Consider the following 26,162-nt stretch of genomic DNA (forward strand, 5'->3'; position numbering starts at 1 on the left):
TGGACTGAGCAGAGGAATTATTCTGGCAAGCCTGAGCGTGCCTCTGAAAATAATGCACTGTAGCCCAAGCAGAACCTCTGGGCCTGCATTAGAGTCTTTGGCCTGTCTTCTGCTAAGTCAGCTCAGATGGTCACAATGTTCACTTCTGGATTTAGCATCCATGCATTTTCCATCAATATTTATGTACATCTTCCCTTTTCTTTGATCTGAAGGACACTCGTGGGTGCTGTTGAAAGCTGGCTTTAAAAACAGCTATCCTTGCAAGCCTTGCCCTAGAACTACCAAGAATTAAGTACTTTGCTTGCCTATTTCAGCATGGTATGGGCCTTTGCTTCTTGTCATTAGAAGGTGGTTGACAGGGACCATTTCTCTGCTTGAAGGTGACCATGAAGCCAGCTGCGCGGGCAGCTCCGCTCTCAGGGAGCAGCCTCCTGCCCACCTCACCAGTGAAATGCAGCGTGACCTTTCGCAGCCTCCTCTGCCAAGCAATCGTATTTGTGCTGGTCCCCTGAGCAATTTCTTGAGAAAGACTTCATGGAGGTTTCACATGCGTAGCTGATGGCTCCAGCTGGATAAGGAGATTAGGGATTGAGTTTGGCATAGTGATAACAACGTGTAAAAATGAAACAGGATGCCATAGAAATATTACATAAGATAATTCTAGTTATCGCCTGTAAAGAATGTTCTGCTTGCTTCTGATTGCTCATATCTTCTATTTTTATCAGTTTCCTTCTGCTTGTCTTTGTGCACGTTTCCCGGTGTAGCAGGTCTGACCCAACCAACTGCAAATAAAGATAACACTGATAACTATAAAGTGAGGAGGGGGGGAAAACTCACTTCAGACTTGCACACTCGGGCTGCCTTTGACTGTAAAGTATTTTCCAGATGGACTACTTAATACTAGGGGTTTGATCTCTCATACCTGCAGCCCTAAGGATATCTACTGGGTATAATGAAAAGCCAGCTGCTGCAGATGCAAGTTCTCCATGAGGTGGGAAATAAGAACCAGGGCCTGAAGCTGTCTAGGCTGGCGAGAGGGGAGGGAAGGCTTTGCAGTGAAGGCAAAGGATGAGCCCTCGGTTTGGGCTTCCTATGGGAAGGTTGTGCACTTCAGGCTACAGAGCAGCTACAGATCAGCACAGACTTGCTTCCCTGGGCTCTGTGCTGCCTGGATGTAAACAACTTCTAGCCACTGCTTATGGCGTATTGGTCTGAACCTCAGCACTACACTCATGCTTTCTTACAGCTAGAGCTGGTATCTGGCCATCTTAAAGCTGAGCTTGGGCCACCCATACACTCTGTGTGAGCCCACGCAGAGGTATCCTCAGGTAAACACACTCGCACTCCAGCAAATGACTGCGTGCTGCCAGAGAAGGGTAGCTGTGCCCTGCTGCATGCTGCACCCTGCTCCACACATGGCTGGGGAAGTCTTCTCCGGTAGAGGCATTGCAGATGACATTCCTGCAACAGCTTTGCAGGCATGGCCCGAAAAGTCATGCTTTATGTTTGTGGAGCTGCAGCTGTCACAGAGTTGCCCAGAGTCTGGGCTACCCAGACAGGTTTCCAGGGCAGGCAGGAAAGGGGAGAAGAGGGAGACCTCATCTACCCATGAGTCAGTGGCCACATAACCTTGTGAAAAACTTCGCTGGATCTTCTTCCCCCAAGGCGTGAAGACTGACTTTCCCCTTCGAGAGGTACGATGCAGAATCTTGTCCGCATTTGTGCTGTACCACAGAATCACAGAACGGTAGGGGTTGGAAGGGACCTCTGGAGATCATCTAGTCCAACCCCCCTGCTAGAGCAGGATCACCTAGAGCAGGTTGCACAGGATCACATCCAGGTGGGTTCTGAGTAACTCCAGAGAAGGAGGCTCCACAACCTCTCTGGGCAGCCTGTTCCAGTGCTCGGTCACCCTCACAGTGAAGAAGTTTTTCCTCATGTTCAGATGGAACTTCCTGTGTTCCAGTTCGTGCCTGTTGCCCCTTGTCCTGTTGCTGGACACCACTGAAGAGTCTGGCCCCATCCTCTTGACATCCATCCTTTAGATACTTATGAGCATTGATGAGATCCCCTCTCGGTCTTCTCTTCTCCAGGCTAAACAGACCCAGCTCTCTCAGCCTTTCCTCCTACAGGAGATGTTCCAGTCCCCTCATCATCCCTGTAGCCCTCCGCTGGACTCTCTCCAGTAGTTCCCTGTCTTTCTTCAACTGGGGAGCCCAGAAATGGACACAGCACTCCAGATGTGGCCTCACCAGCGCTGAGTAGAGGGGGAGGATAACCTCCCTCGACCTCCTGGCCACACTCTTCTGAATGCCCCCAGGATACCATTGGCCTTCTTGGCCACGAGGGCACACTGCTGGCTCATGGAGAGCTTGTTGTTGACCAGGACTCCCAGGTCCTTCTCTGCAGAACTGCTCCCCAGCAGGCCAACCCCTAACCTGTACTGGTGCATGGGGTTATTCCTCCCTAGATGCAGGACCCTATGCTTGCCCTTGTTGAATTTCATTAGGTTCCTCTCTGCCCAACTCTAGTCTGTCCAGGTCTTGCTGAATGGCAGCACAACCTTCTGGTGTGTTGGCCACTCCTTCCAGTTTTGTACTGTCAGCAAACTTGCTGATTTACTTATAAATATTTTATCTGTGTGGCTTTGCACCACACAACTTCCAGGTTAGTCTGCAACTGTACAAAACAGAACCTCTCAAAATATATACAGGAGAAAACCTGCTATATTGGGCTTTGATTTTGCTTGAGACCTTTGTGCATTACTACTATATGGCTGTTAACAATGTAGGGCTTAAATTCAAAATGTCATTTCTATATAATGCTGGCATTTCTATATATAATGTGATTTCTATTCTAAAAAAACATAAGTAGCCAGAGAGCAATACCTGTGCCTGGAGGTATGCGCATTAGGCCAACTGGCAGCAAGGCTACAGACTAGAATAAGCCACAGCTGATGAAGCCAGGCACTTTAGCTATTGGGGAACAGAGAAAAATAAATCTCTGAGAGTCTCCCTGGCTATTTTATGTTTCCTGAGCAAAAGACTTTTAAAGTTTGGGCCAAAGAAAGTCCAACACTTGCCTAATCAGTCTAAGATTCTTCAATCTCCCCAACAAGCAGGAAATCGGAAAACGTGAGCTCTGTGTGATGGTAATTATAGGAGAGGTTTGTTGCTGGCCTTTGGTGTATGGCAAAGATGACGAGCAAGTGAACTAATCACACATTTCTAGGCACTCCTTGGCCAGTGAATGCTCTTTCTCCTATTACATGAAGTCAGAGATGGGTCCCTTGTCAGCCATCCTTCATGAATCAGTGCTAATGACAGAGGAAATGGGAGACGTGTTTACAAGCCCTGGAGGATGCTCAGCAAGGCAGGCTGCAGCTTGACTCACACTTTACATCTCCCAAACTGTTATTACATAATCCAGAGCTATATAGAAATGGATTTCAGAGCCTTTTTCAAGGAGTGCATGCAAAGAGACCTGGCTGACCTTAAGATCTCATGACATGTACTCCTACATCTCTTGTGATCAGAATGATCCTTTCCAGCCTTAAAAAAATCTCATCAACAGAGCAGTCCATGAAGGCTAGCTACCCAACCGATGCCTTGTGCAGAGTCACTGGCGCCAGCTGGGTACAAGATCTTCTTCCTTTGCTGGGGGGACTGCTACCCCACAGCTATTTCTCCCCTTTTGCCAGGCTCAGTGTTGTTTCGGGGGGGGGTGTGTGTGTGTGTGTGTGTGTGTGTGCAACAAAACCCGAGCCCCCATGGGACAGGTGCTGCTGGGGCTGCGGTGGCAAGCTGTGTGCAACGTGTGCTCGAAGGCTGCAGCTGGGATCGCTGCAACAAACGCTGGAGCCAAGCTTGCCTGGGGTATTGCAAACCCTGGGAGTTTACTTGAGGTGAGGAATTTGTTCCTGACATTTTGATATTTCTCCAGATGTAGGTATACCAAGAGATATCCCAGCACCCAGGCCTGGCCCTGGTTAATAGAGTGTAGAAAGGGGACGGGTGAGTGGGTGCCTGTTGGGGAGTATCAGCACTCTTTCTGCAAGCTTGTGAAAGAGTTTAAGAGAAAAAAACATCTGAAGCCAACAGCACAGTTTGTAATTCATATTTTATTGCTTTGTACAAGTGAAAAAATAGGGGAAAAAGGAGAACTACAGGACTAAAAAGTTATGTGAAAGGCCACAGTGGGAGTCCACAACCGCCACTGAAGAATGATTTGTAGCCTGGTGGCACAGGAAAGTGTTATGACTAAGACACAGTGGTTCCTCTCTTTTTTAAATAAATAAAACAGCAGAGCTCAAAAAAAAAAAAAAAAGTGGAAGCCAACTAATGCTGACAATCACCCTTGTCACAAATAACTACACTGAGGCTATTAAAATAAGGTGACCAGCAAGTGCCTAGATCCAAAATACCTGAAAACACTTGGGGTGGAGGGGGAGCTGCAGGAGGGAGCCTTTTTGACAAGCTTCATGTTCAAAGGTTTTAATGTAATTAAAAGCCATTTTTGATGCAAGTTTAAACGTTGTCAGCAATGCTGCACAGGTCTGCCTCTGGAGAACCGGCAAGCAAGAGCATTTGCACTCTCACAGCTGGAGGGAAACGCAAGTAATAAACTGACTACACAATGAGATCCCAAAAGAGCAGTGCCCAAGCTGAGAAGTCAACATTTTTCCAAAGCCTGGCTTTGGTTTACATTCCTCTAGAGGAAAAAGTGACTCAGATAATTAAGCTGATGGAGATTTTCCAAGCTGTTCAAGACATTGTAAACATGTATCTTCTCCTCAGCTTAATGGTGGGCACCATATAAATATATTTTAAAAAAAATACCCTGCATTTTTAATTGTTCTAAGTATTCCGGGAGCACAAACATGGCTAGAATATTTAATGAAAGAGCAGTGCTAAAAAAGTACTTATGTATGGAAAGGGGATGTTCTGTGACTTGTATCGCTTGTCCGTCCAAATATGTGGGTATCTATCTGCCCCTGCTCTGCCCTCGCCTTTCCTTTGAAGCGGCTGCTCTGCATGACTTTCAAGCCTTTCCCACTCCTCTTTCCTCTCCAGAAACTAAAAATGGGATGTGTATCTGTAGAGCAGAAATAAACCCCCGCTCCCACCCAGACCATTTCTTCTTTGATCCCAAACAAGAAAACAGGCTTCAAGCTGGCGAGGTTGCTATTCTGAGTAACGCAATGTCCAGGGGAGCCATATTTCTCCCTTTTGACAGAGACAGCTGATAGCTGCTGCCGCAGAAGACGAGTTCGGCTGCCGCCATTCCCCCCACGGCTTGGCAGGCATTGCCCCGCCGAAGGAGGGAGTGAGGAGGAAAACCTTGCTGGCACGGACCTCACGTTGGGTACCACGATAGATGAACAGCTGTACCGAGGGAGACTGCTCCTGGGAGCTGGAGCAAGTGCTCACAGGATTCACGCTAAGCACAGACATAAGCTATGATGGTGATTAAATATCAGACAGTTTGTGGAACTGCTCTTCACAGAATGGAAATTCACTTTCCAACCAAGGGTCTTGCGCAATAATCAAATGTGATTGAAACTCTTGAAATGTTACACACTTGCATGGTATAGACCCTGTGGGCTGCTGAATCTTTGTACAAGGGTGGGTTTTGCTGCCAGAATGAACCCCTATCCGTGAGAAAGAAAACCAAAAGTAGGGGGCAAGACAGGTCTCGGTTACCTGCTAGGAATTTGGGACAGTCATAGAAAAATTTCTCTCCAAAGCCTGCATTTTTCCACAGAAATGGTTTTCAGCAAAAAACCTGTAATCTTTTTCTAAAACTTTATCTCAAAGAGGTGCATGATTCTGGAAGAAATAGGTCATCCACAACATTGTACACTTTATAAAATTATTATTCTATGCTGGACAAAAATGCAAATGAAATATTTCAGCTACTTTTTCTTGGAAGAAACTGGTCTTACTTGAAAATTATTGCCCAAACTATACTTGGCTGTTAATGCCTCTAGCGTATGTTTGATCCAATTTGGTTTTAATTACATGGACTACTGCAAGCGTTCACACTGGCAATGAACACCAACATTTGCTTATTTCACTAGGTGAAGCTGATGAGTCCATGATACTCCTGCTGTGTCCCCTCCTTCTTGACCTGAGAGTGATTCCAACAAGGTACTAGCGGCCAGGCACTTTTGCATCACCAGAGCCATCAGCTTTACCATCAGTTCATGGTTATTCAGCGTGATTGAGGCCATCGCCTGCGGCTCTGCAGACGGGCAAGCAGCTAGCCTGGTTCATACCGGGTATCATTCAGGTTTCCCCTGTGCAAAGTGCAATCCTTTCTCCCATTTTGCTAGGAAGACTTCGCCTCAGGAATCTGCGTGCTTGGCTGCTCCACGGCCAGCCTGTTTTCAAAGACACAGCACAGCTTGTAATTTTCTATGAGCTTGGCTTGAAAATACTCCCTGTCCTTCTTGTGCCAAATGTCTGTGGCAATGTAGGTGTTGTAGGGGTCTTGGGAGTCCTCCAGCCTCCTGCTGAGGATGTTGGTCAGCATGACTCCCACTGTGAAGAAGCCAAAGAGGCCGACCAGCAGCAGCACGTAGACGATTTCCAGGTTGCTGCTGGCACTTTGGACCTGGGAAGGTGCAGAGCTATTCATCTGCTCCAGGTAGTCTTGAAGCAGCTTGGAGAGGAGTGAATTCAGGGCTGTGTTGTTAGACAGGACCAACATCTTGTTCTTCTGTCCTTGGCACTTCTTTCTTCCTTATTTGTAGTTTTTTCTAGAAAAGCATAAAAATCAGGGACATGCCAGATAAATCATTGGATAAAGGTGCGATTCTCTCTATCTCCCTTTACTGGTTCCCCTCCTCAGCAAGGAAACTACCTCGGGGTAGCTGGACCAGCCTGGAGGGATCTCTTCACCTCCTGTTTCCAAGCCAGGCCAACTCGGCTGAGTCCACCCCCCATAAACGCTTGCCTTGCAAAGCCTCCTCAGTCCTCACACACAATCTGTTGCAGCTGTTGGCCACTCACATGGATACCTCAGCCAGGACTCCCATGCTGCTATTTAAAGCCCATGGCATCTCCCCCCAGCCCCCACAGGCATGAGGAGTGTCTCACTCCCACTCGGCAGCAACTGCTTCTGGCTTTGAAGATTGTTATTATGGCTTCTCTTGGTCCTCTTTCCTCTACTTTCAGCTTAGGGATTGAATTTGGAAACAAAACTTCTGTACCTGAAACCACTGCAGAAAGCTCCTCATGTCCACCCCTGTTGAGGAGTCTTACCTTTCTTCTGGAGCTCTCATAATGATATACACCATGGAAAACTAAGCAATCAAACATCTGACAGAAATGTATCCCACACTAATTTAATGCAACGTCCCACCGGGCATTTGCCCAAGGAGCGGATACAGAGGGAGTTTATAGCAACTGCCTGCCCAGCGGTGGAAAGGAAAAGCATCTCCCTTCATCCTCCCTCCTACAGACTGGCAGTTCTCCCCCAGGTGGTTCACTACTTTCTCCTCCAAACTAAACTGCTATGCAACCAATGTTTCATTGTCTGGTTAGGAGGACTTCCACTGGCATCCCTGCAGGTCAGGAATAGGCCAGGAGATGGTAACACCAAGAAGCACCTGAACGTCCAAAGCTTCCTAACTTTGACACTCTGCATTGACAGTCTTACACAAGAAGCTGAAGGGTCCTTTTCCCCTTTCCAATGTCAGCTGTAAATCAGTTATTAAGAGCAATCCTATCAATCAGCACTGCATTGCCAAAGCCTCAGCAGCCAGGTAACATGACTGACAATCTCACTACAATGCCTAATTTAAATGTCTCTAGAAAATATAAGACAACAGTCTCCCTCTGTTTTTGCCCTTAGCACATCTGAATGAGGTACTGTTACTCAAGGTGACTTCTGTGACAGCAATCTTGTAATCATGTAAGATGGCTGTTAGTGCTTTCTACAGTTTTAAATCTGTGAGAGCAGGCCAGCATGTTAGCAAAAGCTTCTTCAGCATACTTACCTTTTGTTGTTTTATTTTTTTTTAAGAAGACCTATATTGTAATAATTTATAATATATCAAGAATGAAATGAACCCTTGGGCAGAAAGCCACTAACAGGCCTAGGCAGCAATTACACCCCTCCGTGACAGGCAACATTAATGATGCATAGATGTTGTGCAGGACCTCTGCAACGGGAGGGAGTTTAGCTGTGCACACAGCCTCCCGCTGCCGGTAATGACACTGCAGTAGATGAGATGTATCTGGAGGCTTCTTTGAATTGTCTGCACCTCGTTATGGCATAAATGCTGTAAAAGGAGATGCTGAGACAGAGGAAGCAAGAAGAGGACACTGATCTTATGACCCGCTGTCCCTTGTATGAAGAGCAGTTATTTACCCGGCGCATTCTGTGCCAGCAGGTGCTGTTGTGGCCGAATAAAGTACAGAATTAATGCAGACATGAATATGATCAAACATATACATGCAAATTAATAGCTACTGCAACTGCATGTCCTGATTTTTAGTCCAAACCCTTTTGCTAGACCTCCCAGCTGTGCAGTCACGGATTTGGTGCCGGGTCTCACCGAAAGTCAGGCGCTCAGCCCAGGATGATAAATTCTATGGAGAAAGCCCTGTCCTCCTCACCCGTGCCATCCCGAGGGACACGAGTGGCACCAGCCCGCACCAGATGACATCAGACTCCTCCTGGTGAGTGGGTGACCACTGGGTGCCCAGACCAGGCTCCTGTGGGCTCAGACCCACCCTGCTGCGAGCAAGCAGTTCCTTCCATGAGGCGCCTTGCCAGCAGGAAAAATAAGCGCCCATGAGAGTTATGCCTTGGTATTTTGGCTTTAAATAGAGCTGAGCCTGGGGGTGGCAGAGGGAGACAAAAATCCCCTGTATGAAACAATATTCTGATCCAATTTATTTCTTCAGTTGCATGAGTCAAAGCTACAGGAAATAACATCTTGGCAGTTTGGGCTTAATAGTTAAAATCTATTCACATTTCACAGCTGTGTTCAGATCCTTTAAGAAGGAAAGGAAGAAAAAAAGAAGTTTAAACCTTTATCTGAGATTACTCCTCCTAAACGTGTAGAACGTGTCGACACTGTAAAATGTAAAACCATTTGCAAATCATTGCAATAACTTTCAGACAAAACAAAGAAGAATTTCACTGGATCTCTCAACTGTTTCCGGAACGACAGGCAATCATTTCTCATAATAATTATCAGTAGCACTGACAACACTTCTGGTGCTGATGAATTGACATTTTGAGGCTGAATACCCTCAGCTATCTCCCTATACTCTTTTGGGAGGTTTCTGAGGGTTCCAAAGTGTTGCCCACTTCTGGGTTGCTTGCACGCTGGCGGGGCTGGAAGACAGCAGGGAGCTGAGTGGCCCCATCTCTGTAACCACATCAGATGGCAATAAGAGGAGAGGTTAAGGGAGGGAGAGAGCACACTCCTGTTCCCCAGAAAATCTCCTCCTGAAATCTCAGCAAGCCTAAAGGCCTCATCTGCCACTGCAGAAGCCCTGTGGAACTCCTCTGAAATCCATACTGGGACTGGTTTAGAGATGGAGTATGAAGGACTGGGAAGAGCCACCTCTGTCACTGGCCTGCTCCATGACTGATGGTCACATCTCACTGTCCCAGAAACTCTGTTTTGACCACAACCAAAGTGGTTTTCTGCTCCCCACTGGTCTCCCCAGATGACTGCTGATGGGCTGCAGATCACGACCACTGCCCCAGTCCCCTCATGGGGCTCCCCTGCGGACCTCTGAGTTAAATCGTGCCCAGCCCTAAATCAGCATCCCTGTTTACCTGAGTTGCATCCTGATAAGTCAGGACCTCACCTGGGGTTGCAGTCACCTTCCCACACCATCCCACAGGAGATTTCATTGTGTGCTGGGAGGTCACCCCTCCTACTTCTTTTGAGAGGGCGAGCACTAAGCAGTGAACTGCCTGTGTTAAAAATTACCTGGGGCAAAATTTAACAGTTCAGCAACTTTTTTGCTGGCCAGGGATTCAGAGGGAATTCCCTAAGGTTGGCAGCAGCCTGGGCCACATCCTGCTCTCAGGTGCATTGCTGCTTCTCCGTCCATTACACTGAATACAGGTGACATAGATCTCCAAAAGAAAAGCAATAGGCTCAGTGCAGGTTGCTTCCCAATGCGCGGGTTTCGCAGCAGTGCAGGTCTTCTGCTGGCATTGCCCAAGCTCATCTTTCATTAGGTGTCAACGATGACCTGAACCGCTGCCCCTTCGGTCGTGGTCTGTGGTGCTGAGCAGCACCACTGGAGCTGGCCCTTGCTCACTGAGGCTTATCCCTGTCCTCTCTGCTACCTGCCGTGTGGCCTCTCCTTCTCATGCCATGGATTTCTTGTGGGAGGTAGAGAAGGACCTCCTCTGAGTGATGTCTTCATGGAGAGGGTGAATTTAGGATGACAGGCAAGATGCCACAGGCAGGTTTCCAGAGTTGGGGAATGGCCAAAAGCAGGACTCTAGGAGACAGACCTACACCATAATGTCCCTGTGTGGCCAGATGGGTACAGCCTACAGTTTCTGCAGTCAGTGGAGGGAGGAAAAGCATCTGAAGGCAGCTTAATCACCCCTTCCAAAGCATTTTAAAATATTGCTTATAAATGAATGGGATGAACAGGTTCTCAGTAGGTGTAAAACCATGCATTTGATCTAACTTCAGTGAAGATCTGAGGATCCTAGACAATGTTTGCTTTCTCAGTCTGCTGGCCCATATTGCTTGGGATGCCTTTAACCTGAACATTGCTCTATGCAAAAGTTTCCCCAGGGATGTACTTACACAGGTGAGCTGTTCCTTGCAGTGGTCACACTCCACTGGTGGGGAAAAAAAACAACCCAAACCCCCCACCCCGTTCCCTCATACACCCCAAAGGTCCCTGTAGAGAGAAGAATGAGTCCTACTCTGATTATTCCCAAGCACACCAGAGTCTGTTCCTCAGCACCTCCCACCGTCCCTGTAGGAGCACCTGCTGCTCCCCCAAATCTCTGTGGCTTGGGCAAAAGGGAGGGGAGACCTACTAGAGATGGAAAGCTGCTCTCTTGAAGGAAAAGTGAAAAAAACCCCAAACCTCTGGCAGCCACTTTGTTCATGGTGGCATCTTCCCTGAGGGGTGGAAGGAAAGCTGGCCCAGCACTGACTGTGAGAGCTGCCTCCTGATGGAGAGGGCTGAGGGGCCTCTGGCAGAGGGCATCTCTCAGGATTGCATTTTAACAGTTAACAGGAGGAATTAGGGAAGAAAGCTTTAAGCCACCAAGGCCCCTGGTTTAAAAAGGCTGCACGTGATGGAGGGCTGTGACAGTCAAGCTCAAGGGAAGACCAGTTACTCCTGGAGCTATGAAGCAGGACAGACTGTGGGACTGGAGGATGGAGATGCACAGGCAAGTGTGGATAGGTTCCATGTGCATCGTGTCTATCTGCCATCTCTGAAACTGTCCCTGAATGTGGCTGAGGCCATGTCTCTCCAGTATGACCATGCAATGACAAACCTACTCTTAATCTCTTGAACATCCAGATGCTTACAGCTATGGAGTGCTAGAGCTGCAAAAATGTAAGTCCATGAGACTGTCTGTGCGATGCGGAGCCTGACCCCTGTTTGAGTGTGAAGACAGGCCAGGCTGAGCCGCTGGAGAGCACGCTGTGCCTGTCTGGGTGCTGAGGCACCCACACCGCTGCTGCTCAGGAGGTAGGACTGCAGCAGGGATATCACTACAGAGCTGTAAATTGACATTCGAGTTCAAATACAGCAATTTGCAGCTGCGGAGATCTGGCATTTAATATAACTTCTGTATACATTATAAATGTCAGAACTGACTTACACCTGGCTGGTTCCCAGCAAAGGCAAAGCAGAATGGCTCTGTCTGCTCAAAGGCAGGCTGGAGGCTGCTCCCTGAGCCTGGATGCCGCTGCCGGGGGAGTGCACCCAACCCAGCTGGAGCTGCCAGCTCTGTTACGGTCCTTTCTGACCCTGTCTGAGTTGGGCTTGTTTCCAACAGCTGAGCTTCAGTGAAGCACATGCTGCGAGATGTTGTAGGGTCCCAGCTGACCACTGAAGTTTAAAAAGAGGCGATTTTCTGTCATGTAATGTACCTAGAGGATGTGATACTTGGCTTTGGAGCTCGATGGGAATTTTGTCCTCGAGCATTAGATGGGCAAACTGATGTGCTTTGGCTAGCTGTACTTTTCTTCCCTGCCGAGGTTAAAATGTGATATTTATCACATAGACAGAGGTGGATGTTAAATGACAGATGCTCATCTCCTACTACAATTTTCTCAGCTCTCACAAATCAAAGGACCTAATTTATATCATGCAAACATTTCCAGCAATCTCATATTGCTGCCAAAAGCATTGGTAACCAAGCACCAGGAACGAAGGGAGTCTAGGAGAATATATAGCTTCAGAAAATACATAGCTCTAGCAACTTCTAATGACCTGATGACACACAAAAGAAGCCTGTGCTATGCCAGTAGCAAAAGTTAGCACAGCACCTTGCCCACATCCCCACATTTTCTGCCGATGACATGCTTCACCACCACCTTAAAGCAATGGATCTACTGACGTCCCTGGCTCATTTCCCTGGCTGTTCATTGCAGGGATGAGTAAGTCAGACAACTTTCTGGAGGCCAGAGCATTGCACAAGATAGACCCATTTTTGTCCCGCCGGCTCCTCGAAATTTTGCAACAGTGCAACATCCAGGACACTGCGATCCTATCAGAGATGGGACAACAGCGCAGCCCAGAAGCAAGCAGGGTTCTATGGATAGATTTGCAGTTATGCACAAGATGCACGCACCTTCCGCAGCCTCCACCTTTCTCTAGCAAATTTGAAGCCTCTCCCAACCAGTCCCATGGCCATCCATCCCTACACACCTGAGCAACACTTCAGGTCCTCGTGCCACCTCAAAAAGCAACACTCATGCAGTGGGGTACGCTTGTTTCTTCCCAAAAGCACCAGCTTTATCTGATCACAAGATAGAAATTTAGTCCTCTTACACACACACTATATATGTATCATGTTATTTTGAAGTGGAAAACCCAGCAACCTCCCCAAACAATATGCAACCAAGTTTATCCTCCCAGAGGATAAAGCAGCTGCTTTGGGCTCACACCCAGCCCAAAAGAGCAGGCAAACACTGGCACGGCTGTAACAGCAAACAAAACCTGGCAGGCAGAGCCCCGGCTCCCTCTTCTCCTCCATCAGTTCAGCTCTGCGGCTCAGCAGCTCCGTGGCTCTTGCAGCCCCCCAGTTCTCCACCACCCCCCGCTCTTGTCCCCAGCCCCTCTGCGCCGAGTTTCGGTACAGACCTGGCAGCAAAGCACGGCTGGGTCCAGGGCTCCAGCCCCTCCTGGGGAAAGAGAATTAGGAAGATGTCAGCCCTGGAAAGCCCCCGTGGTAATACCCCGGGGTTGTGAGCGGGCAGAGGCTGGCTCCTGCAGGGACAGCAGCCTGGCTCTCACTGCCCCTGTCCCCGGGATCAGTGCAAAAGGTAAGAGGCAAACAGGAAAACACCCAGACTCACCACGCTGGGGGAGGGCAGGAGCCCGTGGCGTGGGTGCTGTCAGCCGCCCTCCCGCTGCAGGCTCAGGTGCTGGCTCCAGCCCTGGGCGCACAGGTGGGGGGTGCTGAGGGGGCACGGGGGCAGCACAAGGGGAGCAGGAGGAGGATGCCGGGGGGTGTCGGGGCATCGCCAGCCCTGCTGCCCCGGCTGGCTACCCCTGCTCACCCCACACGGCTGCCCTCGCACCCCCGACACTCGCCTCCTCACCGCCCTGCACCCTCACGCGCACAAACACACTGTGCTCCGTGTGCTCTTGGGTCTAGAAAAGGGACCACAGCTGTGCAGGTAGGCACATATAGAGGCATTTTTAGAAACAGCAATAGTGTCAGCAAAATCCCCCGGAGATTAGGAGCTGTTATGATGTGAGGTGAAGTCCATCTTCCAGTGACATTACAGCCTTTGGGGTGTGAGGAGGAAGGAGGCAGCCATTTCCAGGGCTGCTCCTTGAACGCAACACAAACAGCTCATGGTTAGCGCTGGCTAACTCCTACCCATCACCTAAAAATAAAAAAACCCCTCCACCCCAAACCTAAACCCCTATTTTCTATTAGAGAAAGAAGTGTCTGTAGTCACCAGTTAGCCAAAAGAAGGGTTCATTAATGCCCATCTGTAACTTATAAAATGAGTTTTTTAGCTTTGCAAGGCAGCTGCATTTAAGCTCATTCAGAGGATGCTGGTGATGTGGGATAACATGACCTTGGCATCCTCAGGGCTGTGGCAGATCCGCACTGGTGTGTGGTGTGGCCCCTGGCAGTTCCCTGCCGGGAGACTCTCAACAGCCTGCAGCACGCAGGGGTGGGGGTGGCCCTTCCTTGGCTGATGCTCCTCAGCTTTACCGGGGGCTGTTGCTAGGACAGTTGCCAGAGAGGAGAATTTAGACAATGACTGAGGTATTGAAATGAATGAATGAAAGCAGTATCTTGATATTTTCTTGCATGCCTGCTTTCAGGAGCTTTATTCTGTGTTTTTGGTGGGGTGGGGGATGTAGCCAATGTTTTCATTGCCTGTGACATTGCTGCATCCAAATGAAGGAGCAGGCTGTTAACAAGATGGGATAATTTCCCAGGCTGGCTATAGGCAGGGAGATGCCTGCGAGTACAGCAGACTTCACTGGAGGAGAGGGTGGGCAGTGCTGGTGACTGTCCTGAGCTGTGCCCAAAGCCCTGGAAAAATCTGCCTTGCTTCTGGTCCAGCTCCTGCATGCTGCTGGGGGCTCAGTTTCTCTCCTCCAGGGTAGCAAAATTAAATTTCAATTTGCTTCTGGGAAGTCTTGAGGCAGATCTGATATTTCTTGCTTTCATGCACCCCCTAGCACCCACATAGCATTCCCCTTTGAGATCTTTTAGTTGCATTTTAATGCCTGTCATGAGGCACAGTGTTTGTAGGGCCAAGAAAATTGGAGAAGTTGAAGGGGTGGCCCACATTCAGAGGAGGAGTTGGTGACAGCATGGGACTGCTCCCCCAGCACTGGGGAAAGCGTTTCCCTTCCCCAGGAGAGCAGCGGCACCAGCCTGAGGCCAAGCATGACCAAAAATACTGGAATAAAAAGAAATCATGTGCCCAGGTGTGTGATCTCATCCAAATCACAGAAGGGTGTCCCGAGAGTTTAACTGAACACTAGAGCATTACTGGGAAAAGATGCTGCTGTAAGGATGGGCTGCAGCTAATTAGGAAAACAGTGCACTGCTTGATAAACAAATCAAATCAAATCAAATCAAATTAAATCTTCTGGAAATGCAGAAGGATCAAAAATAGGGCTAGGGCAATGAAGGCTTGCACCCCACTCCACTTTGGGGCAGCTTGAGCAGGCTGAAAAGTGCTGCCTCAAGTCTGGAGAGAGTCCAAGAGGGGATGAGGGAGGAGAAGGAAGAGGAAGAGGTCAAAAGGAGAGTGTGCATGGTCATTGACAGCAGAGAGCGAACAGTCAGGCCCTGCTTCCTTCTTGTGGGAGAAATTTGGGACAAATTAGATCATATCACTTCCTGGCCCAGCCTTCCTCTTCCCATGGCTGAGTACCCAGGATGGTGTTGGGAAAGAGGAGCATCGCTTTGGTGTGGACCTGGTGACCATGACCCCCCTTTGGGAGAGAGGCAGGCATGGGGAGGGAGCCGCTGGGACATGCGGCAGGCTGGGCAACAGTGCCCAAGGAAGGTACTTTGAGCCAAGGCTGAGCGGCAATGACCCCATTTCTTGTCACCTGTCCCCAAGGCAGGGCACTCTGCTGGCAGGAAGGACGATGGGCCATGGAGAGCACCTGAGCCATGCTGGGCAGTATCACCAAACTCAAGTTGGGGCAGCATTGCCAAACCCACGCTGAAAGAGGCAAGCAGACTTTCCCTGGGGAAGGCAGGAGCTCATCATGGGGAGCAGAAGCTGGTGGCTGACAAGTCCCCTGCCATCACCCAGGCCAGTGAAGGGTGGGGTGTCAACCTACCATCCCAAGCACAGCAGGAAGGTTACCAACCCGATAAGGGGTGCAATGGCCACCTGGCAGGGAATGAACCCCTTCTGCAGGGGGACAAGGAACGAGCCTCCTTGCAACCCCTTAGAAATACCATTGCACCTCTGGGGTTTACTTTATTCTTGTTATATCACAGGGAATTGACATATGCAGTCATATTCCTAAAATCAGGAGATCTGTGAACAGGATCCCACTGCTAACATCCTGTGAATGGGAAGAAAAGTGTGAATACAGTGACTAACCCCTCACCCCATAGCCTCCTCGCACCACTGAGCACTGGGCTATCCTCCGGCAAAGCTGCTCCATTCGATGCAGCTCCAGAGGGAGCTAAGTCATGGGGCTGGGCAAACCAAAGCAAGGATTATTTTTAAGAGATTTCAGGGTCTGTGTGGGACCTCACTTGCCCCACCATCACACCAGCATGGCTCCATTGCAGCCAAGAGGAGGATTATGTCCTCATGACATGAGAGAAGATTCTGTTTTGCTTTAGAAGCATCTGTGTAACTTCTATTTGACTTTGGTGGGACCTGAAAGGACATCTGTAAGGGAGATTATTTTTTTATACAGCAATGTCAATATACAAAGGCGAGGCTTAATGCTACGATACCATTCCGGGAAAGAAGTTTCTTTGCCCTCCCGGATCTGTCAGTAGCCAAAGTTTTAATTTTCTTCAGTACAATGATGACATGCAGAGTGATGGGATCCCTCAGAAAGCAAATGCAGGTTTTCTCTGGAAGGTGAGAGTTTGCAGATCTCTTGAAACCATATTCCTGGTGGAGGTGTGGAGGTCTTTTGTTTTTAAATTGGTCTTAGTGCTGTTTTGAGGAAAGAAATACTGAAGTAGGTATGGGGAATTGGAAATATAGTTTACTCTGTCAATGAATCATCGCTCTTTCTTAGAAAGGTTGCTGCTACGGCTCTTGCACATAAATAGATTAAGTCTAACATATTTCTGTCCAGGAGATCATTATCTTTGGCACTTTCCCATAGATATCATGTTAGTCCCTCAAAGTCAGGGGAAATCACCAGGAAGTTATGCAAACCCTTACTTACAGAGTTTTGCTGGGTTCCGGAGCAAGAAATGAAAGGTCTGCTCAGGGCAGTCCAGGAGGAGGGAGAAATAACTCATAAGGTGCCTTTGGTCTCCTCTGGTTCCACAGTTACCTGAGCTGGGCTCAGCTTATAGCAGGCACCAGGCTGGGGCTGCCTGCTCACCTCTGCTTCCTTACGGCCGAGCCGAGGGCAGTGGGAACAAATGGGGCTTCAAACCCTTCTCCAGCTCCGTCCCCCATCTCAAGAATGACTTCCCACCAAATGGCTCTATTGCTAAAGCTCCCGGCTGGACCCTTTGGGACGTGACCTCCAATTCAGCCCAAACGCTGTAGAAGTGACTTTGGATTTGAGGGTTATCCAAATCATCTTACAAAGGATGGGCTTTCAGGAAAACCACAGCACTGGCTTTCTGCAAATGCAGCCTAAGTCAGATAGCAAAAAATAAAAGTACTTGGAATCACATGTAACATTTCGCAAACCTGGCCGAGAGTGTGACACTAATTCACTTGCTGATATTCCAGCACTAACGCAAGCACGTCCAATTCCTAAAAGCAAGAACGTGCACCACCTGCTCCCCTATGTTTGCACAACCTCTGCTATTATGAAACAGCAAAATAAAGGTTCACTTGGCTGCAGCAGCAGGAGTGATGCCACAGGTCAGAGCTGCAGCTGGCACAGATCAGGGGAGCTGCAGCGAAGTAAGCAGAGCTGTGTGGATTGACACCAGCTGGGGAAATTGGCTTGCCATTTGCAGCCTGCCAGCGAAATACAGTTTAGACCGTAAAAAACCACAATGTTAAATTAAAAATGTGCTGACACCTGCAGCGTTTGGAAAAGACACTGAATGGAGATGCTTTTGACCCTCATAACAAGGTTAAATGCAATTCCCTTACTGAAGAGTAATTCATAGATGCCGGCAGAGGCACAAAAGCTGGAGTGTTATACTTTTATGATGATCCAGATGAGTCATCCGCAATCAGCAAGCACTCATTGCTTTAATGACCAGACAGGGGAAATTCGGTTTAACGGTGACTGATGCTGCAGTTTATTCTTCTGACCGTTCACCGAGTGTTGTGGGAAGGCTATACCGTTAGCTACAAATTCATATCCACTCCGCACTACGTCTCCTGAGAGCAAGCCACGGTTATCAGCTCCCGCAGTACCTGTTCTGTGGCTCCTGCTCCTTTCATTTCAGGTGATCTGCACGGCACGGTGCCTGTGGGGAAAGGACCGACTCCTTTTCTCAGCACCATGCAGCGCAGCTCTACTGCCCTCACCGCTCGGTTCCCCCTGGGCACTGCTGCAAACACACATGGAAAGCAGCACGGTTACCTAACAATAAGCAGAACCTCATTTAAAAAAGTCATAGTTATGCTCCACGGATACATAAAGATGGCCATAACATTTCCAGACACGTTCCTACTGGCTAGCAATGTTATTTCACAATTGCCTGGGTCTTGCCAGGGAATAAGCACTTCCTGGGACAGGAGCACAGTCATCATGTTAAATGGTCTCAGGTCGGTGCTGGGTGCGCAGGTGGCCACAGCTCAATAGCCACCAGCAGCACTGGCCCTTGGCACCTGGCAGCCGGGTGCATTGCTCACAAAATATTTAATTCCCTTTTTTAACAAATGGTGGGTAATATTTTTCCTCAAATGGGTACAGTCTGCTAAGTAAACAACAGAGGATTTTTTTTTTTTTTTAAGGCACCACACTCCCCTACAAACAGTCAGTCCCGCAAAAAGATTTTTTTAAAGATGCTGTTTACTTGGGAAGCAATCTCCCAATCCTTCCTTCAACCTGGAGCCAGCACAAGGAGAGGAGACCAAGTTTTGCCCCAAGCAGTTGAACAGGAGCCCAGCTCATGATGGAGCTATTGCATTTCTTCCTTCTTCCAGGAGGACAGAGCCCACCTGTGTGCATTGCTGCCCCTGTCTCCATGGATTAAAAAGCCACATCAACGAAGGGGAGGAATAACTATCATGTGTTCCCTTGAGACGGAACAGTGAAACAGGCAGCTTTTTTGCTCTAAGGTATGCTTGGACTGTTTTTTCCACTTTTCTCCAGCTTTGTTCTGCACAGGGATAAATCAAGGGCTGAGTGCTCTGGAGCATCTCCCCCCTCATCTGAAGCTGGCTCAGGCACGTGTGCTGCCCTGGGCTGCACTAACAGAGGTACCTGAACGGCTAACAGCACCCCTGCCCTGGCACGCACCCTGTGCCCACACAAGTCCTGTAAATGCCGGTCACAGGGCACCTTACACCGGCAAGTGGTCACTGCCCAGGGGCTGGTTCCCCGCTCCAGTTAGGCATGGATGCTGCCTAAGAGGTCTGCAAAGGCGTGACCATTCATTTCTGACGCAGAGGCACTTGTTCCTCGGGAGAGGCGCATGTGCCGAGGTGAGGGAAGATATGGGGCAGAGCGGAGGCAGGCGTTTCCCAGTGGTACCTCGCAAAGAGCAGCTCCATGGGCGATTCGGAGATCAGGCCAGCCTGCCTTTGCTCGTACTGTCAGATCCTCACCGATCAGGAGCATTACAGCAGCAAGCCAGAAACAGCTGAGACAGCGTTGCCTGCGTCTGACTCATCTCCGCTCTGTATGTATCCATTGGAGGAGATGTCTGGGACTCCCCTCTTGCAGAACCTCCATTTTCAGCTCACCTTGTCTCAACACAGGTCTTAGACCTTGCAAGTACCAATGGCAAGGGACCCCTTCCTACCACCCAGATGACACCACTGACACATCCACTGCATATGTGCAGGCAGGGATTTCTTTGTTTCACTCTTGCATCCATTTAGGAGACAAAAAAACCCAAGTCCTTTGCCGAGATAATTCAGTTCTACCTCCTTCAGAATATTCTGCTCCTTAAAATACTGGGTTGGAACTGAGCGCCCCTTAACCCTTCAGAGGTTTCCTAGGTGATCTTTGCATGTTGCCCAAACCCACTCAAATTGCAATTAAACAAAAAAAATGTTACTTAACCACTGAGGTGCCCAGGCTAACCTGCTTGTTCATGCCAGGTCTGTTCGTGCCATAGCAGAGGCATGTCTGCACACCCAGAATGGCCTGCAGCAGTTGGGTGCCTTGCTCCTGCCAGCCCCCAGTCACCTGGCTGGCAGTGCCCCTTGGAGCCATGCTTGCCTCTGAGGTCCCAACCCATGTCCTCCACATGGCCACTAGCCCACCATGCTTGAGGACACCTGGGAGAGTTGGTCACACTGCTGCCCTGACCTCCATCACTCAAAGCTTTAGAAATGAGCGAGGCCCTGGGGCGAGTGTCTCCTTGGCCCAAAGCATTTGAAGCCTTCTCCACCCACCTCCTAAGACACAGCCCCACAAAGCGGACTTCTGCTGTCGCCATGTGCGTGGGGTGCTCTCCTCCCGAGGCTGGGTCACATCATTGCCCTGGCTCCACAGGGGAGTGAAGAGGGCCTTCTACTCTGCAAGCTGTGGATGAGGACCCTGTCCTGGGAGGGGAGAGACTTGAATTCTGGCATTTGCTTCAAATTTGCATTCAGTAGAGTGACATGAGTCTGAGCTTGCATGGAGCTGCTGAGGTACACCCAAATCAGGCTGCAAGGCACTGCCCTGGGAAGCAGGTGATACGGTCAGCAACTTTTTGAAGATGCAGCAAAATCCTTGTCTTTCATTTCCTGTATAATTGCTGTTGACACCACCACCAGCAAGTTAAATGCAAGCAGGCAAAAATACGTTTTACAAGAAGTTCAATCCTACCTGGCCTGTGTTAGGTGTATCCTGCAAATGCCTACTGGACTGTACTTGTACCTCCAGGATTTAGGCAGAAGGAGAATGGATGAGACTCTGGATCCCAAGCTCAGACATATTGTCCCCAGGAGCACATCTCCTGGCCCACTCCGGCATGCCCTGCAGCAGCAGATCTCCTTGGGAAGCCGCTGAGCATGGCTGGGCACCTCCAGAGCTCGGCAGGAGCCGGGCAGAACTCACTTAGATCAACATTTTTGTTGAGCTCACTAGAAGGTCCTGTTCTCTATGTCCTCTATGGAGGAAGGTGAGGATGAGCATCATGGAGGTCTGCACGGCTTGTGCACAGCCAAAAGGAGTCATCTGCTCAAGAGTCTCTCCACACTTTTTCCCCAGGTTGTCTAAGGGGGATTAGGTACTTGTTTGCTGTCATGGTTCACAAAAAGGTGAGGCTGCATGCATCTTTCAAAAGGAAGGGTTATCTTGAGCAAAGTATGGCTAAAATAGCACTTCAGACATATTTTGAGTGAGGATTTAAGGATACTGTCCGAAGATCTCACTTAAACCAGGTGGAATCCCAAAAGCTACATACTCATAAAAATAAAACATTATGAGAAAAAAAGCCTATGAAAACAGAGCAGTGGAAAAGCACCACAGACCCCTCCATACTTTGATGCTGGAGTCATGATAACACTAATTATTGAGTGGAAAATACTGTAAACTTTCTCCTCCTTTGCTGTATGCAGAAGTCAAAACCCATGTCTGATTCCATTAAGAAACCAGAACGGCATTTTTCCACAGAGAGCACACACCTTCGAGAAGCAGGTTTCAGGATGTACAAAGTACCAAATGACAGCATATGACTCAGCAGGTTTCGTTGTCGCTTGTTCCACTCAATCCCGTAAGGACAAGACAGTACTAAAAAAACCCCAACACCCTGCTCCCTGCTTACATCTAAGGTGGTATCTACAAGTCACTGTGCAACCTCTGCTCCAGCTGTAAGCTGGAGGTTGTCAGATATTGCGCCGTACACATCACAACCTGAGCTTAGCACCCAAAAGGACACAGCATATCCATGCTACGCAATAGCGGTCAGTGGTTTGTGCCCCCTCTCCCTATGGCATGGCAGCACCCCTGGTTGAGCAAGGGGTACCCAGATGATGCTCCCCTTCACCACTCCATCCCTCCGCGACGCCCAGCTCCCCTCCCCTCGGGGGAAAAACCGTGGGCCTGACAAACCACAATCCCAACTCAATCAGGTGGCAAAACTCAAAGGTTATAGTCACAAAGTATGTCTAATCAAACTAGATCCCCCGGTATTGAAGAGCAGACAGCTGCTAAAGGATAGGATCTCCAAAAAAGCCCCACCCCAATCCCCCAAAACCTGTGTGGGCAGCAGAGGGTTTGTACTCGCAATGACCCACTAAGAGCCACGGCGTCGAGCAGAAAGGGCTTTTGGAAGTCACCACAGCATCACCACATTGCTGGAGGTTTAGTCATCCTCCCAGTGTTGAAAGTATTGAAAACTTGACAGGTTTGCATTGTTCTCCTTTGGCAATATGTTGCTTAGGCAAAAATAATAATGAACATTTGGCTTTTCCTCCACTGAATCCAACCTCCTCAGAGAGTGTTTTATACCCATTTTTATCAGCAGATCTCCCAATACACCAAGAAGCAGAGATGATTTATGCTCTGAAACCAATTTCGCTGGCACTATTGCCAGAAGAAAGAAAGATCAAACATCCCCTAATGATAAAGAAGCAGCAAACTGTCCAAATGCTCCCTCTAATCTCCCAGGAATTTGCACTAAATTGCTAGGTAATGTTGGGAGAGGAGGGCCCTCCACGCACTAGGAAGGATATTCTCAAAAATGCACCCATTCAGAAGAGCCAGATCATGGGGGAAGGGAAACCTTGTATTCTGAGAAGCAAAAGTACAGAACACCTTTCCATTAATTTAGCAAGATAATGAAAGCTATATGCTCACTCTCTTCCCCATACAACCCACGGCTTCCCATAGTTGCACATCACATATGGTCCAACCTTGCCTGCGTTATCAAGGAAGTGTTTCACAGGCAGCACTAGTCCTGATTCCGCCCCCCCCTTTTCTTTTTCTAAAGAAGCTGCACGTTTTACAGCGAGGTACAGACAAGCTTGTCTCCAGAAGCAGCCGCACATATCTTCCTGCTGTGCTGTTTTTCCCCTTGAGCAAACACCAGATGCGAGCAGTATGAGCAAATTTCTACCCTTCAGAAGCCTCTGAGATCCTTTGTGTTTCTGGTCCACTGACCCATGGCAGAGCAAGAGGGCCAGGACTGCCCCTGGGATGCGCTTTCTCCAGACATGCAGCTACACCCCTGCAGCCTTTGCTGAAGCCCTGGCACAGATTTGCACTGTACTGAGCATCTCATCTCCAAATTTTTCAGGGATTTAACCTTGTTAGCATGAGTAAATTTTCTCCCAGTTCAGTGTAAGGGAAGTCAGACCTCACATATTGCCTCAAGGGCACAGCCAGAGCTTTTGCATTCGCTCCAGAAATACCTTCCCGAACAGCAGCAGAGGAACCAGATCAGCCCAACAAGGACAAGGCAGTGAAGCTGGTCTCCATCACCACACCCCAACAGCCTGGCCAGCACAGAACCTGGCTGCCATCACCCTAGCAAGGGTCTGCACAACAGAAACACATAGCGCCTGCTCTCTGGCATCTGTCCTGCCCTCCTCCGCCTTGGGTGAGTGCTGGGCACAGCCTGACCCTCTGGCCATCCTGGCACCCCGCCGCCCATTGGCCCCTCTCACGACGCAGCTCCGGCTTCCTCATCCCTGTGATTTGGAAGTGGTGAGCAAGAAAACCGCCTGCTGCTCAATCCTTCTGCGAAGGAGCAAAAGGCTTTCTGTGTCTGTAAACTAAACCAGATATCAAAGGCAAGTGTGAGCCACATCGCCCATATTTTCTTCAACAGAAGTGATGCCGCAGGGCCCTGTATATTAGACAGCTGCTCAGGCTATCTAACGACTTGCTTATAGCTTTATAAACTGAAGGGCAAGATCATTCCTTGGTTAGTACACGAGGTTAGCACATATAGGATACCTTTCTTCTCCGATCACAACCAAGCAGAAAGAAATTAAATCCTGAGGCTTGGGAACAGAAAGTACAGAAAAGTCAGCCTAAGAGTGGTTTTACTCCACCTGGAGCCAGTGTTTTCTGCCAGCTTCCTCTTCGCTTTGACACACACATTTCACGGGAGAAAAAGCAAAAGTGTGTGAGCTGACTCAGAGGACGTGAATATCAGACAAGACACTCAGCACCTGAAACACCTTGAAACAGAGATACAAGCTGTGATCCTTTTCTTCCAGGAAACGTTGACCAGCTCTTACGTGCAAACAGCCGTAACTGGTTGGTTCCATTTAACCCAATATTTTGAGTGACCAGAGCACATGTTTAGCGAACACCGGTAAGAAAGCAGCATCAAGCTAAGTGGCCTTTGGCACAGCCTCTCAGCCACCAGCAGCCACGGCTGCCGTAGGCACTCCTTGCACAGCACCACGTGCTTTTAGACAATTCCTGATGTCTTGCTGAAATTAGAGACAATAGTGATCTATGTGAATTAAGAAAACATTAAAATGATTGAGGCATTTCCCTAACCAAAAATATGTGTAAAAAAGCAAACACAGAGGTAGCGTTGGATGAGTATAACTCTGGTTGGGAGTTTCTGCTTTGCCGTGGTGCTGAGCCAACTCATTCAGATCACGCAGTACCTCTGGACTGTAAACGCGTTGAAAACAAGAAGATCATGACCACAGATTTTTGTACGGCAGCACCGCTATTGCAGCTGGTACTGAGTTCAGATCCATCCCATACAGGATCTCACGCCGTGCATCCTGTCCCTGCTGCACATGAGCACCGTCTGCTGCGCTAACATGGCTGCTACCCAGTTTGTTCTCCAGTCTGAAGGAGAAATGCACGCTGCAGAGGCTTGAGCAGCAAGTCTCTGCTCAACTGGTGGACAAGAAATCCCATTTTTACCAAAAATCAGTAACTAATTCTCCTCTCTTTCAAATAAAATGGCTCTTGTTTAATACCTACCTGGAGTTAGTGTCCCAAGCTGCCTGCAGACTGCACGAGAGTGTCCCAGCCATGCGTGGGGGTTAGGAGCTGGCTGCGCTGGTCTGGAGGGGGAAGCAGCCTGCCTGCAAGCATAAGGCTTAACTACTTGCCTTGGGCTGAGGTTATGCAAATTCAATTGATCAGCACTTAATTCCTTACCTCAGAGCAGGGCCTGTAATACCAAGGTGAGGAGGAGAGCAGTGAAATAGAGCTTTACACATCGGATCCACTGCTGGGCTGCTCCGTTCTTCAAGGCAAGTCCTTCTCTTCCTTATCTATATCAGCATCATGTGTTAACTGTAACTTCCTCGTGGCAGAGACCTTGTCTCTCGCTTACCTAGAAAACCTCTCACAGAGTTTAGGCGTAATGTAATTAGAGGCAATGATGATAATAATTAATTGATTTTGAAGTTATCATCCGTCTTCAATGCGTTGAATGAATGAACGACAGAGACAGAGCCGCTGAGAAGTGCCAGAGACTGTAGCTCCACCTAATGACATTGCTAAAAGCGAACCTCAGACGCATGCTGGAAGAGATTAATTGTGGTAGATAGTCTGTCAGTGCTCCAGTCTAACTTTTATTGTCAGTCATTTGGAGACATGAGCCCAAGGCAGAGGTAGAGAATGTATCAACTAATGGCTCACATATCAACTAATGGCTCACGTGGCTAGTAGTCAAAGGCAGTAATGGGGAGAGTAATATTGAAACCTAGCCCAAGAGTTTTGTACCAGTCCACTGAAATAAATGCCTTGATGATTCACTGCCAGCCTTAAAACCCAGCCCCTCAGCATATTGGGGTTTTGTTTGTTTGTTTGTTTGTTTGGGGGTTTTTGTGTGCAGATATAAAAGAAAGGGAAACAGAGATATATCAGTCATGCAAGTTTAGCAGAAAGCTCAGGAGAAGGAACCAGCTCTCTGAAGTTCAGAAGACCGGCTGACAGTTGTGATCATGAAAGGCACTCCCCCCCCCATAATCTGATGGCTTTCTGAGAGCTGTGAAACATTTTTATTCTACACCATCATCTGCTAGACTGGCAAGAAAGCAAGAATCTTCTTGTGCTACTGTCTCTAAAGAGGGGAACTGCTGGACAATAAAAGCTCTGTCCTGCTTGCACCATCTATAAAATTTCACTCTGTAAAGAAATTCTAGTAAACCCAAGTCAAGATGTGCATGCAGGGAACAGAAACGTTGCCCCTCTACAGCACCCGCCAGCCGTGCGCGGATGCTGTGGGTCAGCAGACAA

General features: G+C 48.7%; 1 protein-coding gene across 1 annotated transcript; it reads right to left on the reverse strand.

Moving 5' to 3' along the window:
* Positions 1–4,132: 4,132 nt before the first annotated feature.
* Positions 4,133–11,688, reverse strand: KCNE1 (potassium voltage-gated channel subfamily E regulatory subunit 1). Its single transcript, XM_075771411.1, has one exon. The coding sequence runs from the start codon at positions 6,709–6,711 to the stop codon at positions 6,331–6,333; it is 381 nt and encodes a 126-aa protein (XP_075627526.1). The 5' UTR covers positions 6,712–11,688; the 3' UTR covers positions 4,133–6,330.
* Between the last annotated feature and the right edge of the window lie 14,474 nt (positions 11,689–26,162).

This window comes from Balearica regulorum, chromosome 1, assembly GCF_011004875.1.
Source record: "Balearica regulorum gibbericeps isolate bBalReg1 chromosome 1, bBalReg1.pri, whole genome shotgun sequence".
Classification (NCBI taxonomy): Eukaryota; Metazoa; Chordata; class Aves; order Gruiformes; family Gruidae; genus Balearica; species Balearica regulorum.

Bases quoted from the DNA above. Each gene is read 5' to 3' on its own strand.
- KCNE1 (XM_075771411.1), bottom strand. From the start codon at position 6,711: ATGTTGGTCCTGTCTAACAACACAGCCCTGAATTCACTCCTCTCCAAG.